This window comes from Mixophyes fleayi, chromosome 1 (assembly GCF_038048845.1).
Source record: "Mixophyes fleayi isolate aMixFle1 chromosome 1, aMixFle1.hap1, whole genome shotgun sequence".
NCBI classification, from domain to species: Eukaryota; Metazoa; Chordata; class Amphibia; order Anura; family Limnodynastidae; genus Mixophyes; species Mixophyes fleayi.
In genome coordinates this window covers 25,662,960-25,675,600 of record NC_134402.1, presented here as the reverse complement: position 1 = coordinate 25,675,600, position 12,641 = coordinate 25,662,960, and the positions used below count along the sequence as shown (strand labels likewise).

At 34.8% G+C, this 12,641-nt stretch overlaps 1 gene segment (V, D, J or C); it reads right to left on the bottom strand.

Annotated features, from left to right (window-relative positions):
* Positions 1-1,783: 1,783 nt before the first annotated feature.
* LOC142109291 (Ig kappa chain V region Mem5-like) overlaps positions 1,784-12,641 on the bottom strand; it is a 373,386-nt gene continuing 362,528 nt past the window's right edge. The window contains 2 exon segments of the V gene segment in view: positions 1,784-2,345; positions 8,500-8,537. Coding sequence covers positions 2,017-2,345; positions 8,500-8,537 — 367 coding nt within the window.

The window sequence follows — 12,641 nt, the reverse complement described above, 5'->3', positions numbered from 1 at the left end:
CTTAGTCTGCTTGGGGAAACCCTTGGGATCTTCTCTAGGAATGGATCTGCTTCTACAAGTAAAACACAGTTACAGGGGATCTTGCATATAAGCTGGGCATCAGGTCGGAGATATCGCAAAGTGTTGGGAGAAGCTGAAGAGGCCCTGTCTGAGCTCAATCTAGTCCTTGTAGCCATCAATCTTGCATATTAATAATGGACCCCTCCATTACTTTGGAGGGACAAAGCATAAAAGTTTAAAACAATGATTTAAAATAAATTGTATATTAATATGTTGGGATGGGTGAGAGGTAAAAGGTCCACGGCTGAATATTACAGGCTAACCTTACAGAGATTAAAACCCAGCCATGTACCACTGACATTTTTGTGTGTTTCATTGTCTGGGACTAGAAGGGTGGAAATGCCCATTTAAGTGTAAGTATTAACCAATGTTGCATTGATGTCTTTGGGGGGAATTCAATTAGCCGTGAAGTGTCTCATTTCCATTCCGGAGACACTTTGTGCGGATATTTTTAAAGAAATAACAACTCATTCTTCCTCACGCCCCATAGAGGTGCGAGGAAAAATGAGAGATATTTCTACCATAGTAACGCTAAAAATGCGCAGCCGTGATGTTCTGAGGAACATCGCGTTTAATTGAATTCTTCCCCAAGAATGATAGTTGATTTAATTTTGGCCAAGAAGGTACTGTAGGACCTGCTATTCTTAAAAATGTGGTTCTATGTACAAAATGACAGAATAACACATCCATTGGTGATACCAACAGTGTGAAGAATGAAAAACCCTAAGGATGACATTTTTGTTACAAAAAATACAATGGATAACAAATTAAGTGGGGTGTCTGTATTAGATAAGGATATATAGAATGTTAGAATATAAGGAATGTTACACTGTAGGATATTTATGAAGCTCACATTTTTTGTTATGTATTTATGAATATAGTCACGGGGCAACATGGTGGCTTAGTGGTTAGCACTTTTGCCTCACAGCACTGGGGTCATGAGTTCAATTCCCGACCATGGCCTTATCTGTGTGGAGTTTATATGTTCTCCCTGTGTTTGCGTGGGTTTCCTCCTGGTGCTCCGGTTTCCTCCCACACTCCAAAAAAAATATACTAGTAGGTTAATTGGCTGCTATCAAAATTTACCATAGTCTCTCTCTCCCTCTCTCTCTGTGTCTGTCTGTTTGTGTGTGTGTGTGTGTGTGTCTGTCTGTTTGTGTGTGTGTGTGTGTTAAGGAATTTAGACTGTAAGCCCCAATGGGGCAGGTACAGATGTGAATGAGTTCTCTGTACAGCGCTGCGGAATCAGTGGCGCTATATAAATAAATGATGATGATGATGATGATATAGTCTGTTCTTGTGATCATGAAAAATTATTAACTGATTCGACATCACACCAAAAATGCCTATAAGCCATGTTGGTGAATTTTTATAGAAATCTTTATGTAACTATAACATTTACCTTTTAACCAAAAACCAAGGATTTTGTTTCCCTGCAGGTTCTCCATAAAATCATTGGCATTTTATGAAAATGGGAGGGAGGGAACAGATTCCTCAGTATTCCAGTGGTTTAGAACAAAATGACCTCTGCCACATTAGCTTTGGGGAGGTTTAGGGATGTAAATGTACTTATACAAAGGTATTCATTTATTTATTTATGGTCCCATTTATAAGATTCTGCCAATTAGATTGGATTGATGGTTTCACATTGCAAATTTTACATGTTCCCCAATAATAATCCTTCCATTTTAACTTCAACATTTATTAAAAACAAAGACGTATGTGAAGCAGAATATTTTTTATTTATTTTCTTGACATATCAAGATAAAAGCAAAAAGTATTTATTTTATTTTTTTTCCATTGAAGTGCTAAGAAGCTTTACAATAAAGAACATTGTGTTTCCCACATCTGCCCACGAGACAAAAACATACAGCATGGAATGATTTAAATAGAAAAAAAGGGGGAAAAGTCTCCTAGGTTTAGTTCGAGGGACTTTAGAATGTGTTGAGCCCCTTTTTATACAGAACATTCCGACCTCTTGAAGCTCGTGACCAGCGCTGACGTCAGAGCTGATTGGGAGACCACACATTCGTACTGGTTATACTCGTTATACTTCGCGGCGGTGAGACTGAGTGTACTGCTCATACTGTTGGTGCCATCACTTTCCCGCAACTTCTCACTGTCTTTTACTCCTTCTGTTATGGTTTTGGAGTCCGCCTTCCATTCCACCGTGGCATCTCCTGGATAGAAGTTTTCGACCAGGCATATAACAGATACGAATCCTGACTTAATCTGTTCTCCAGAGGCAGGGTAGATGGAAACAGTAGGTTTGACGTTTTCACCTCCTGTAACATAATAGTGGATATGATTGAGTACAGACAGAAAAATTCAATATAGTGACATTTGCTGAGTATTGCGGTTTTTGAAACCAATGTATGAATAGTATGTTTGTTAAATTATGTACTTTAATTTAACATATCCACAGCTAAATTTCATTTATAAATTATGAAACCATAAATGCACCATTAGATCAAGTCAAAGATGATGCTTTCTAAGTAGTTATGAGAGAAAGCCTATGTGACACATTTTTGTAATGTAATTCAGTGGAACTTCTTTATTAAAGAGGTCGACGTTTTTAGTATCCAGAGGTTAGCAGTTAACCTGTTAGGGTGTTTGGTGAGTTGCTTTATCACTTGCTTTTTTACTGTATTGGGTGAAGTTATTTACCTTTGGACTGCACATACAAAAGATCTGGGGTGATGCACTGTATTACATGAACATTATGCATATTTTAAAAGTAATGTGTGTATAAGTATATATATACATATATTATATATATATATATGTGTATATATATATATATATATATATATATATGTATATATATACATATATATATATATATATATATATATATATATATACATATATATATATATAATATATGTATATATATACTTATACGCACATTACTTTTAAAATATGCATAATGTTTATGTAATACAGTGCATCACCCCAGATATGTGTATATATGTGTGTATATATATATATGTATATATATATATATATATATATATATATAAAAGTATATATATATATATATATATATATATATATATATATATAGATCTTTTGTTTTTGCATTTGTTTGCTTAACGTACCTATTGATTTAAAGTGCAAAGATCAATTCTAAGTGCAAGTTTCCATATTTTTACTGTCATTTTACTGCCAATATATAGATTTGCACCATACAAAAGTGAAGCATATATTTATTACAGTGTATGATAACATTATCTTTTAAATTCCAACTTTCTGTAAATATTGAAAGTGCTTAATTTTATTTAAAGGAGGAAGTCCATTTTAGAACATTTAATCATGTATTATATAAACATAATTACATCATAAACTATAGGCTAAACTAAACTAAACTAGGCTATATTATAGGGAAATCAGCAATAGGAACATGCTCTTCCTCTTGCCTTATTCAAAAAGACAACAGTGTAGCAGAATACATGAAAAAATATATAATTACATGATACCTAACATGCAAAAAAGTGTATTTTGTATGCTCTAGAGCTAGAAAATATTTCTATAAACACATATTTATAATAAATAAATATAATGCCCACTTACTTCTCAAGACCATCTTATTCTACATCCCAAATTGTACCACAATAACTGTCTGCAGTTACTTCCCTTTATAAATACTCAACCATGCCTCTGTTTGAACTATATATATATTGTTCAGTTTTGCCTACATACAATATAAGAGATTTTGTAAAATATAATCCTACTATTTACACATTGCATTTAAGCCTGTCAGCATATTTTTTCAGGATTCAATTTTTTTTTAAAAAAATTATAGCCAGGTAAATACAATATATAAACAATTTATAGTTTATTACTTATATAATGGGTGGATGGATGACTACAATAGAAAACAAAGCAATATTTTAAGCTTTATATATTGAATAAATATATAGGAACAAAAAAAATATCTAACATATCTCCTACAGTGTTTTACAATGTAATAAAATAGTTTAATTAATTATTACTAGAAAGTAGAATATGTTAACTTTTACTGCACAATACATAAAAATTAAGACATTTGGTTTGTTAAATGCAATATTAAAAATTATATACTTACATTTATTTTCTACAGTGACTTTGTGTCCAAAAGTGAACCACAGTAACTAATATCCTATAAGCACTGTGCAAAAACTTATATGGAACTAAAATACTGTGTCCTGCAGCTTTTTTAAAAGACTGACAGAAAAAAACATATTTATTTTACCTTTTATAGACTAATTTGTATTGATAAGCACTAGGGTCTCTTACAATAAACTGATAGATTGCACATTTGTATTATAGTTTTACTTATGATACAGTAAAAATTTGTAAATAAAAATCTTTCTGCACGACATTATATATATATATATATATATATATATATATATATATATATATATATATATATATATATATATATAAGGCATGAGAATGACAAATATGAAATTGTGAGTACTTACGTTTTATCTCTATGGTGGTTTTTTGGCCAAAAGTGAACCACAGTAAATACTTTTCCTACACTCAATGTACAAAAACCTTGACTGAAGTGAACTAAGTATCATGATATGATCTCTTATAATAATCTAAATGAAGGCCATTTAATTTAAAACAAAATCTTATGGTAATATAAAAAACATATTGCTAAACGATATGTTGCTAAAGTGGCATATATACCTATAAAGTACATAAAATGAGAAAGACAATTTTGAAATAATATGTACTTACGTTTAATCTCTACGGTGGTCTTTTGGCCAAAAGTGTACCACAGTACCTACTTCCCTATAATCACTGTGCAAAAACCTACATGGAATTATAACACTGTTTTGCAGCCTTTGAAAGACTGATAGGAATAAATATATTTACATTCTCTCTTATAGACTTATTTGTATTGTATGATAAGTATCATATTTTCTTATAATATACTGATGGACGACAAATTTTATTATAATTATTATATTAATATTTCTAATGATAAAGTAAAAAAAATGCTTATTTAAATAGTGTGTGTGGAATATATACATATAAAATACAAAAAATGTGATAGACAATTATGAAATAATATGTACTTACGTTTGATCTCTACGGTGGTTTTTTGGCCAAAAGTGTACCACAGTACCTACTTCCCCTATGCTCATTGTACAAAAACCTTCACTGTAGAGAACTAAGTATCATGTTCTCCTATTATAATCTAAAGGAAGGATAATTCAATCTTTTTTTTCCTTAAGGTAATGTAAAAAATATATGCTAAATAAAATGTTGCTAAAGTGTCAGATACACATGTAAAGTATATAAAATAAGAAAGACAATTTTGCAATAATATGTACTCCGTTTAATCTCTACGGTGGTTTTTTGGCCAAAAGTATACACAAGTACCTACTTCTCTATAAGTACTGTGCAAAACCCTATATGGAATTATAAAACTGTGTCTTGCAGCTTTTTAAAAGATTGATTGAAATCAATATATTTACATTTTCTCTTATAGACTTATTTGTATTCTATGATATGTATTATGATTTTTTACAATAAACTGATGGATAGCACTTATTTATATATCTTATCATACAGTAAAAAATGCTAAATTAAATCATTTTATTATAATTATTATATTAATATTTCTAATGATAAAGTAAAAAATGCATTTTTAAATAGCGTGTGTGGAATATATACATATAAAATACAAAAAAATGTTAAAGACAATTATGAAATAATATGTACTTACGTTTGATCTCTACGGTGGTTTTTTGGCCAAAAGTGTACCACAGTAGATACTTCCCCTATACTCATTGTACAAAAACTTTCACTGTAGAGAACTAAGTATCATGTTCTACTATTATAATCTAAAGGAAGGCCAATTAGAATGTAAAAAAAATCTTATGGTAATGTAAAAATCATAATGCTAAATGAGGTGTTGCTAAAGTGGCTAATTCACTATAAGCACTATACAAAGACCTGTCACAAATTAAACTATTGTGTCTTGCAGTCTTGGAAAAGACAGATTGAAATAAATATCTTTGTATTATCTCTTATACTAATTTTTATTGTATGTTTTCTTACACTAAGTTGGTGGAGAACAATTTGCACTATCAATTTTTCCTTTTTGATAAAGTAAAAAAATGTTGTATTGCAGTTATATGCGACGTGCATGTCTAATACTTAAAGTGTAAAATATAATACATAGAATGATAAAGACAATTGTTAAATAATATGTACTTACGTTTAATCTCAACGGTGGTTTTTTGGCCAAAAGTGAACCACAGTAGATACTTCTCCTATACTCACTGTACAAAAACCTCTACTATAGAGAACTAAGTTTCAGGTTCTCTTACTATAATCTAAAGGAAAGCCATTTAATCTAAGAAAAAATCTTATGATAATGTAAAAAACATAATGCTAAATGAGATGTTGCTAATGTGGCATATATACCTATAACGTACATGAAATGAGAATGACAATTATGTGTTTTTTTGCCCAAAAGTGTACCACAGTACCTACTTTCCTATAATCATAGTGCAAAAACCTATATGGAATTATAACATTGTGCCCTGCAGCTTTTTAAAAGACTGATTGAAATAAATATATTTACATCCTCCCGTATAGACTAATTTGTAGTTGTATTATGATTTCTTACAATAAACTGATGGATGGATAATTTTTCTTATAGTTTTTTTCTTATGATACTGTAAAAAAATGCTAAATTTAATCATGTATGTAACATATATACATATTACATACATAAATTGAAAAAGACAGTTATGAAATAATAATATGTACTTACGTTTGATCTCTACGGTGGTTTTTTGGCCAAAAGTGTACCACAGTACCCACTTCCCCTATACTCATTGTACAAAAACCTTCACTGTAGAGAACTAAGTATCATGTTCTCCTATTATAATCTAAAGGAAGGCATTTTAATTTAAAACAACTACGTTATGGTAGTTTAAAAATAATTTTATACGAGTTGTTGCAAAAGTGGGACGTATACATGTAAAGTACATCAAATGAAAAAGACAGTTATGAAATAATAAGTACTTACATTTAATCTCTATGGTGTTTTTTTGTCATCAAAAGTGTACCACAATACCCAGTTCACTATAAGCACTATGCAAAGACCTGTCATGAATTAAACTATTGTGTCTTGCAGTCTTGGAAAAGACAGATTGAAATAAATATCTTTGCATTATCTCTTATACTTATTTTTATTGTATGGTACATACCATGTTTTCTTTTAGTAAAGTGGACGACAATCCTTGTTTTTTATTATGTACTTACGTTTAATTTCCAGTGATTTTTATGGGCAAAATTGAACCACAATACCTACTGTCCTAAAAACACCATATAAAAACCTACATGGCAGTAAGTAAATATATAATCTACTACAATAAGCTAATGGAAGGATTTTTTTTCCATATGTTAAATGCAAAACTGGTCAGTCAAATATTGTTGAAGGAATATGTACAGGTAAGATAAGTACAAATGAAAAATGCAATCATATGATAAAGACGTTGCAAAATAGTATGTACTTTTAATCTTTACAGTGGTATTTTTGGCTATAAGTTAACCACAGTAGATATTGTACAAAAAGTTATACTGCTGTAAGTGTTAATATTTAATATTCCATCATCTACTGGTAACTATCATGTTTTCTTACACTAAGTTGGTGGAGAGCAATTTGCACTATCAATTTTTCCTTTTGATAAAGTAAAAAATGTTGTATTACAGTTATATGCGGCATGTATGCCTAATACATAAAGTGTAAAATATAACACATAAAATGAGAAAGACAATTGTTAAATAGTATGTACTTACGTTTAATCTCAACGGTGGTTTTTTGGCCAAAAGTGAACCACAGTAGATACTTCCCCTATACTCACTGTACCAAAACCTTCACTACTGTGAGCAATGTGTTAAATTATTCGCTGATGGCAAACAACCTTATTTTTGCTTTCCTTGGAAGATTTTTTATTATTTGTTATCAAACATGTTTTCCTAAATACTATAAGATCCACTCAAAATCTTGACAACAATCAAACTGCATATTTTATATTCACTGTTAGTTTACTTGAGTTAAAAAGATTAAAATAGAAATACAAATTATTAATAACAAACTAAGAACTGCAAAATGCACTTACAAATTTCTGACAAAACCTAGTCCCTGTTTGTGCCCCATTTCTTCATTTGATAAGCTTCTTACAAAACTACATGAACAACTGTATGGGAAACTAATTTAGTGATATAAATGCAGAAACATTATTTACATTCTTGAAACAGAGTCAGTGTTTTAAGCAAGCCAGGCATTTCTTGTTTCACCAATAATACAAGATAATAAAACTGCAAACTCAACAAAAACAAGCAACAAAAACAAGTACAAGGGAAGAAGAGGTAAATCAATATGTGAGAACACATAAAACTTGCTTTTAAACATGTACTTACGTTTAATTTCTACTTTGGTTCCAGCACTGAAAGTCCACCACAGTGATGAATTTGTATTATCTGGCTCTACAAAAACATTTCTACAGGTGGAAGATTAGGTATGTTCTGTGTAGCAGTATTAGTTCCGTTTTTGGGTAAGCATGCAGTGCTTCAAAATCAGTCACCCGAGGAGAAGAATATGCTAACTAATTAGCACTGGGGAAATTTCCTGTAAATTAGGACATAGAGAGTTTTTATCAGAAAGGATTAAATTTTTTGTCTTTTTGATCAAAATTATCAAAATTCTTTCTTTATTGTGCCCAGTATACATGTCTATATCAAAGATGTATATCATTCTATATCATTCACAAGTCCTGCTGAAAAAGTTCTTAGTTAAAATTAAGATTCTACTGCTCCAGCAACTTCTACATGCAGGGATGTAGACCGCAATCCCCAAGACCCATAGCAATTGTTTTTGGGTGGGCCCAGAGATGTTTTTCCATGCTTGTCTTATGTTCCCACTCTGCTCTTTTGAGTGTATTACGCCTATACACAGATGCCCTATTTGGGCTTTCAAAAGAGCAGAGTGTGAGCCGGTGTAATGGAGGGAAAAACATTGCTGGATCCTCCCCTTACTGTTGTGCCGCATAGTGGTTGCCATTGCCACATGGCCAGAATGCAGAGGAGGTATAGTTGACAGGTTGGGAGTGAATTGAAGTGGAGCGTCTCCAGATGAATTGCCAAGTGGAACAGCGCCATTGCAAACTCTGCAGGTAAATTAGGCAGTGCCCCTCCCTCGGGTTTGCGACCCCCACCTCTGCTGCTTATTGCCATATCAGGTGAAAGGTGAGGTCGGCAATCTATGCTCCTCAGACTGTGAGTGAGGCTTGTGGCTCTTGGCTGTGACATCAAAGCTCAAAACCTCACTCCTTGCATATCACTGACATTGAGGAGCAGCAGCCAACAAGCGACGTTTGTGCTAGCTTCTGACTCCTGGATCTGATCTCTGTGTCTGCTCCAGTCTCCCATTTCCTGGGTGTTTCTCTGATTGACTACTGTGCACCAAACCTCTGCCTGCTGACTATTCTCCAGAGTGACTTCTGTGTACCAAACCTCTGCCTGCTGACCATCCTCCTGATTGATCTTACCGTGTACCGATCTTGGCGTTCATCTGACACTGCTTGTACCTGGTTTTTGTCCGCACATGTACTGTTTGGCTTGAGTGACCCAGCTTTTGCACCAAAGTATCCTGTGTTCGCTAGTGCCTCTCTTATTACCTTTTCTCCGCAGTACTACACCCTGAGGCAACCCAGAGGACAGTGACCTGCGAGTTCTCGGCAGCAAAGTCAATCCTGCCTTGAAGTGGTTGTTGATGAATAACGTGGAATCCATTATACTCCGCACCTCTGGGCCTGCCAGCGTCAATCAGGGTTAGTACCTGAGTTCTATATTCTCCAGGTAACGTGACAACATTATGTTACTCATTCAGTGTTTTATGTGCCCCCTAAACATTGGCGCCCTAGGCAACCACCTAATTGTGGGACCAGCCTGAATCTAGAGATCCGCCTCCTTCTGACTCTGTAATGCAGCAGCAGTGGTTCCACTGGTGCCCCACATAACAGTCTTTGCTACACAGGTTTTATTCATATAATAATACTAGCTGAAGTACCCTGCATTTCCCGGGTTTAAATCTTCAAGTTATTAAGTTTTGAGTTGGATGTAACTGTCAACATTGTATAAATAATTAGCAGCTTAGCAGCTCTTCTAACACACTTATGAGGTGGCTACTCAGTGTTGTTTTTGTTTTTATATTAAATGTCATCCAAATCTATCCAGTGCAAGACCCAGAACAGGCTCCCTGGGTCAAAACTCTGCCCAGCATACACCAATGGGAGGTCCAACAAGGTCCCTAACCCCCTAAAACCTGGCCAGGATCCAACTCGACCACTTCATATTGGTTTCATCCCAATCGGTGCAGGGTTGTCCGAATGCATAACCAGACGGATAAACAAACCAAATCCATCGAGTGGAAGGCAAAAACCAAACTCCTTCAGTAGAAGACCCAGAACAAGATCTGGCCAGCGCACACCAACAGGAGGTACGACTATGAACTCAACCCCCTAGTATGTCTTCTGGGATCCAATGGTACCAGTCTGTGTAGTTTTTCTCCAAATCCATCCAGTAGAAGGCTCAGAACAGGCTGACTGGGTCAAAGTTCTGCCCAGCGAACACCAACGGGAGGTCCCTAACCCATTTAAAAGCTGGCCAGGATCCAACTGGACCAGCTCACATTTTTTAATCCCAGCCAATGCAGGAGTGTTGAAGACATTCACCAACAAAAATAAAAAACAAATAAACTTCTTTTATATATATATATATATATATATATATATATATATATATATATAGATGATGACATATGACTGACAGTTTTAATGACTGACTATCTATTGTGTGTTATTTCTTTCACACTTTCTTTTTCTCCCTCTTTAATATTCTTCCCTCTCACTTTCTTACCTTCTGTCTCCTATCATTCCTTTTCCCCTTCTTATTGCTCTCTGTATCTTGTACCCAGCTAAGGAAATCAATATCCCTTGGTTCTATACACTTCTCCCTCCTCTCTGCGCAAGCCCCTCTCTGCCATTTGTCAGCCCAAGTGGAGTGTCCCAATTGCTGCAGTATTGCAGATAGCTGCCTATGGTACTTTAGTAAGTCCCTCCCAAGTATTATTTATACAGAGTGCTATGTGAAGGGGAAATTATGGTTTAAGTAATTATACCAGCCCTTGCTCCCCAAAGCACATCTGCAGTCTGGATCACATGTTTTACTTGTTCCACTCATGTTATGCTCCTGTATGTATTTTTCAATCTATCGCATATTAAATTGTCTGTCTATTTACTGATGTGTTCTTAATTAACTATTCTCAAATTCCCAACAAGGACACTTTGTTTTATGAGACAGAGATCAATACATTCTCATGACATGGCATCCTGCTACAAATCTTGGATCTGTAGCATTCTCTGCCACCACTCCTATATGTAACACGCCTTTAAACAAAAATCTCTAACCTGTACCAGTGTTAGAAACCCGGGGCTGGTTTCTAGTTTTCCCTATAACAGGGAGACTGTGGGCATAGAGTGAAAACCATTCCCAGACTGGTCAGTGCAGGGCTGCTTCCTGAGTTTTGAATGGTACTCCCCAAAAAGCTTGACCCCATCCCAGAGGCAACGAACCTTGAGTTTTATAGCACTGGGGCTATTCATAAACCTGATTGTGCCATCTCCAGTGGAGATGGGGTAGAACAAAAACGTTGTTGGTTTTCAGAAAAGATTAAGGTTGAGTGACCTGCTGCAACTTCCCAGGCATATGGGAAGGTGTAGCTGACCTTTGTATTCACCTACAAGAGGGTGGAGTGGTTGCAGTCAATATATGTTATACTGTGACTTTCATACTGCGATTTATTTGGGCCTATGCAGGTAGGTTAATTTGCGCTCCCTATGAGTTCTAAGTTAAGAGAATATGGAAGGTGCCTCTACTATAGTGAACCAGACATTTGGCAATGTTAGTGTATCAGGGTGCCCTGGTAGTAGCTGTGAGGAATTGCGAATGCTTACTGGAGCAGGACACATGTCTAGGGAGCAAAGAGGCCATCTGTCCTCCTAACATGGAATGCCACTTCTCCCTCCCCATCATCCTTGAATATTGAAACTCGACAGTAGCCACCAAGGTTCTTCTGTTAAATAAGCTGCTGATAATTTTAGTGGCTTAAAGTTCACTGCCAGGATCAGTCTTCCACTGTTTGTGAAGATTTGACTGATTACTGTGTTGGTCTTTGATGGCAGGCCACTGCCCCAACCTCTGATACACATGAGACCATCCATGTACTGATGAAGAACCAACACTGGGAACTCATCACCTTTAATGCTATCAACACCCCTAAGTATCGCTTAATCCGGGAGCGCAAATGGTTCTATATTCAAAACACAACAAAAGACAAGTAGATGCACTCCCTCCCACACTGAGAATGGAACTGCCCAATAAACTAGAGCCATGTTCCAAAGATGCGAGAAGAACCTTCTTTTTGAGACAGAGACCAGTCATACACACACGGGAGAATCTCAAGAAGGGCTTCATCACAGAATCCTGGTCACCACTTCCTCTTT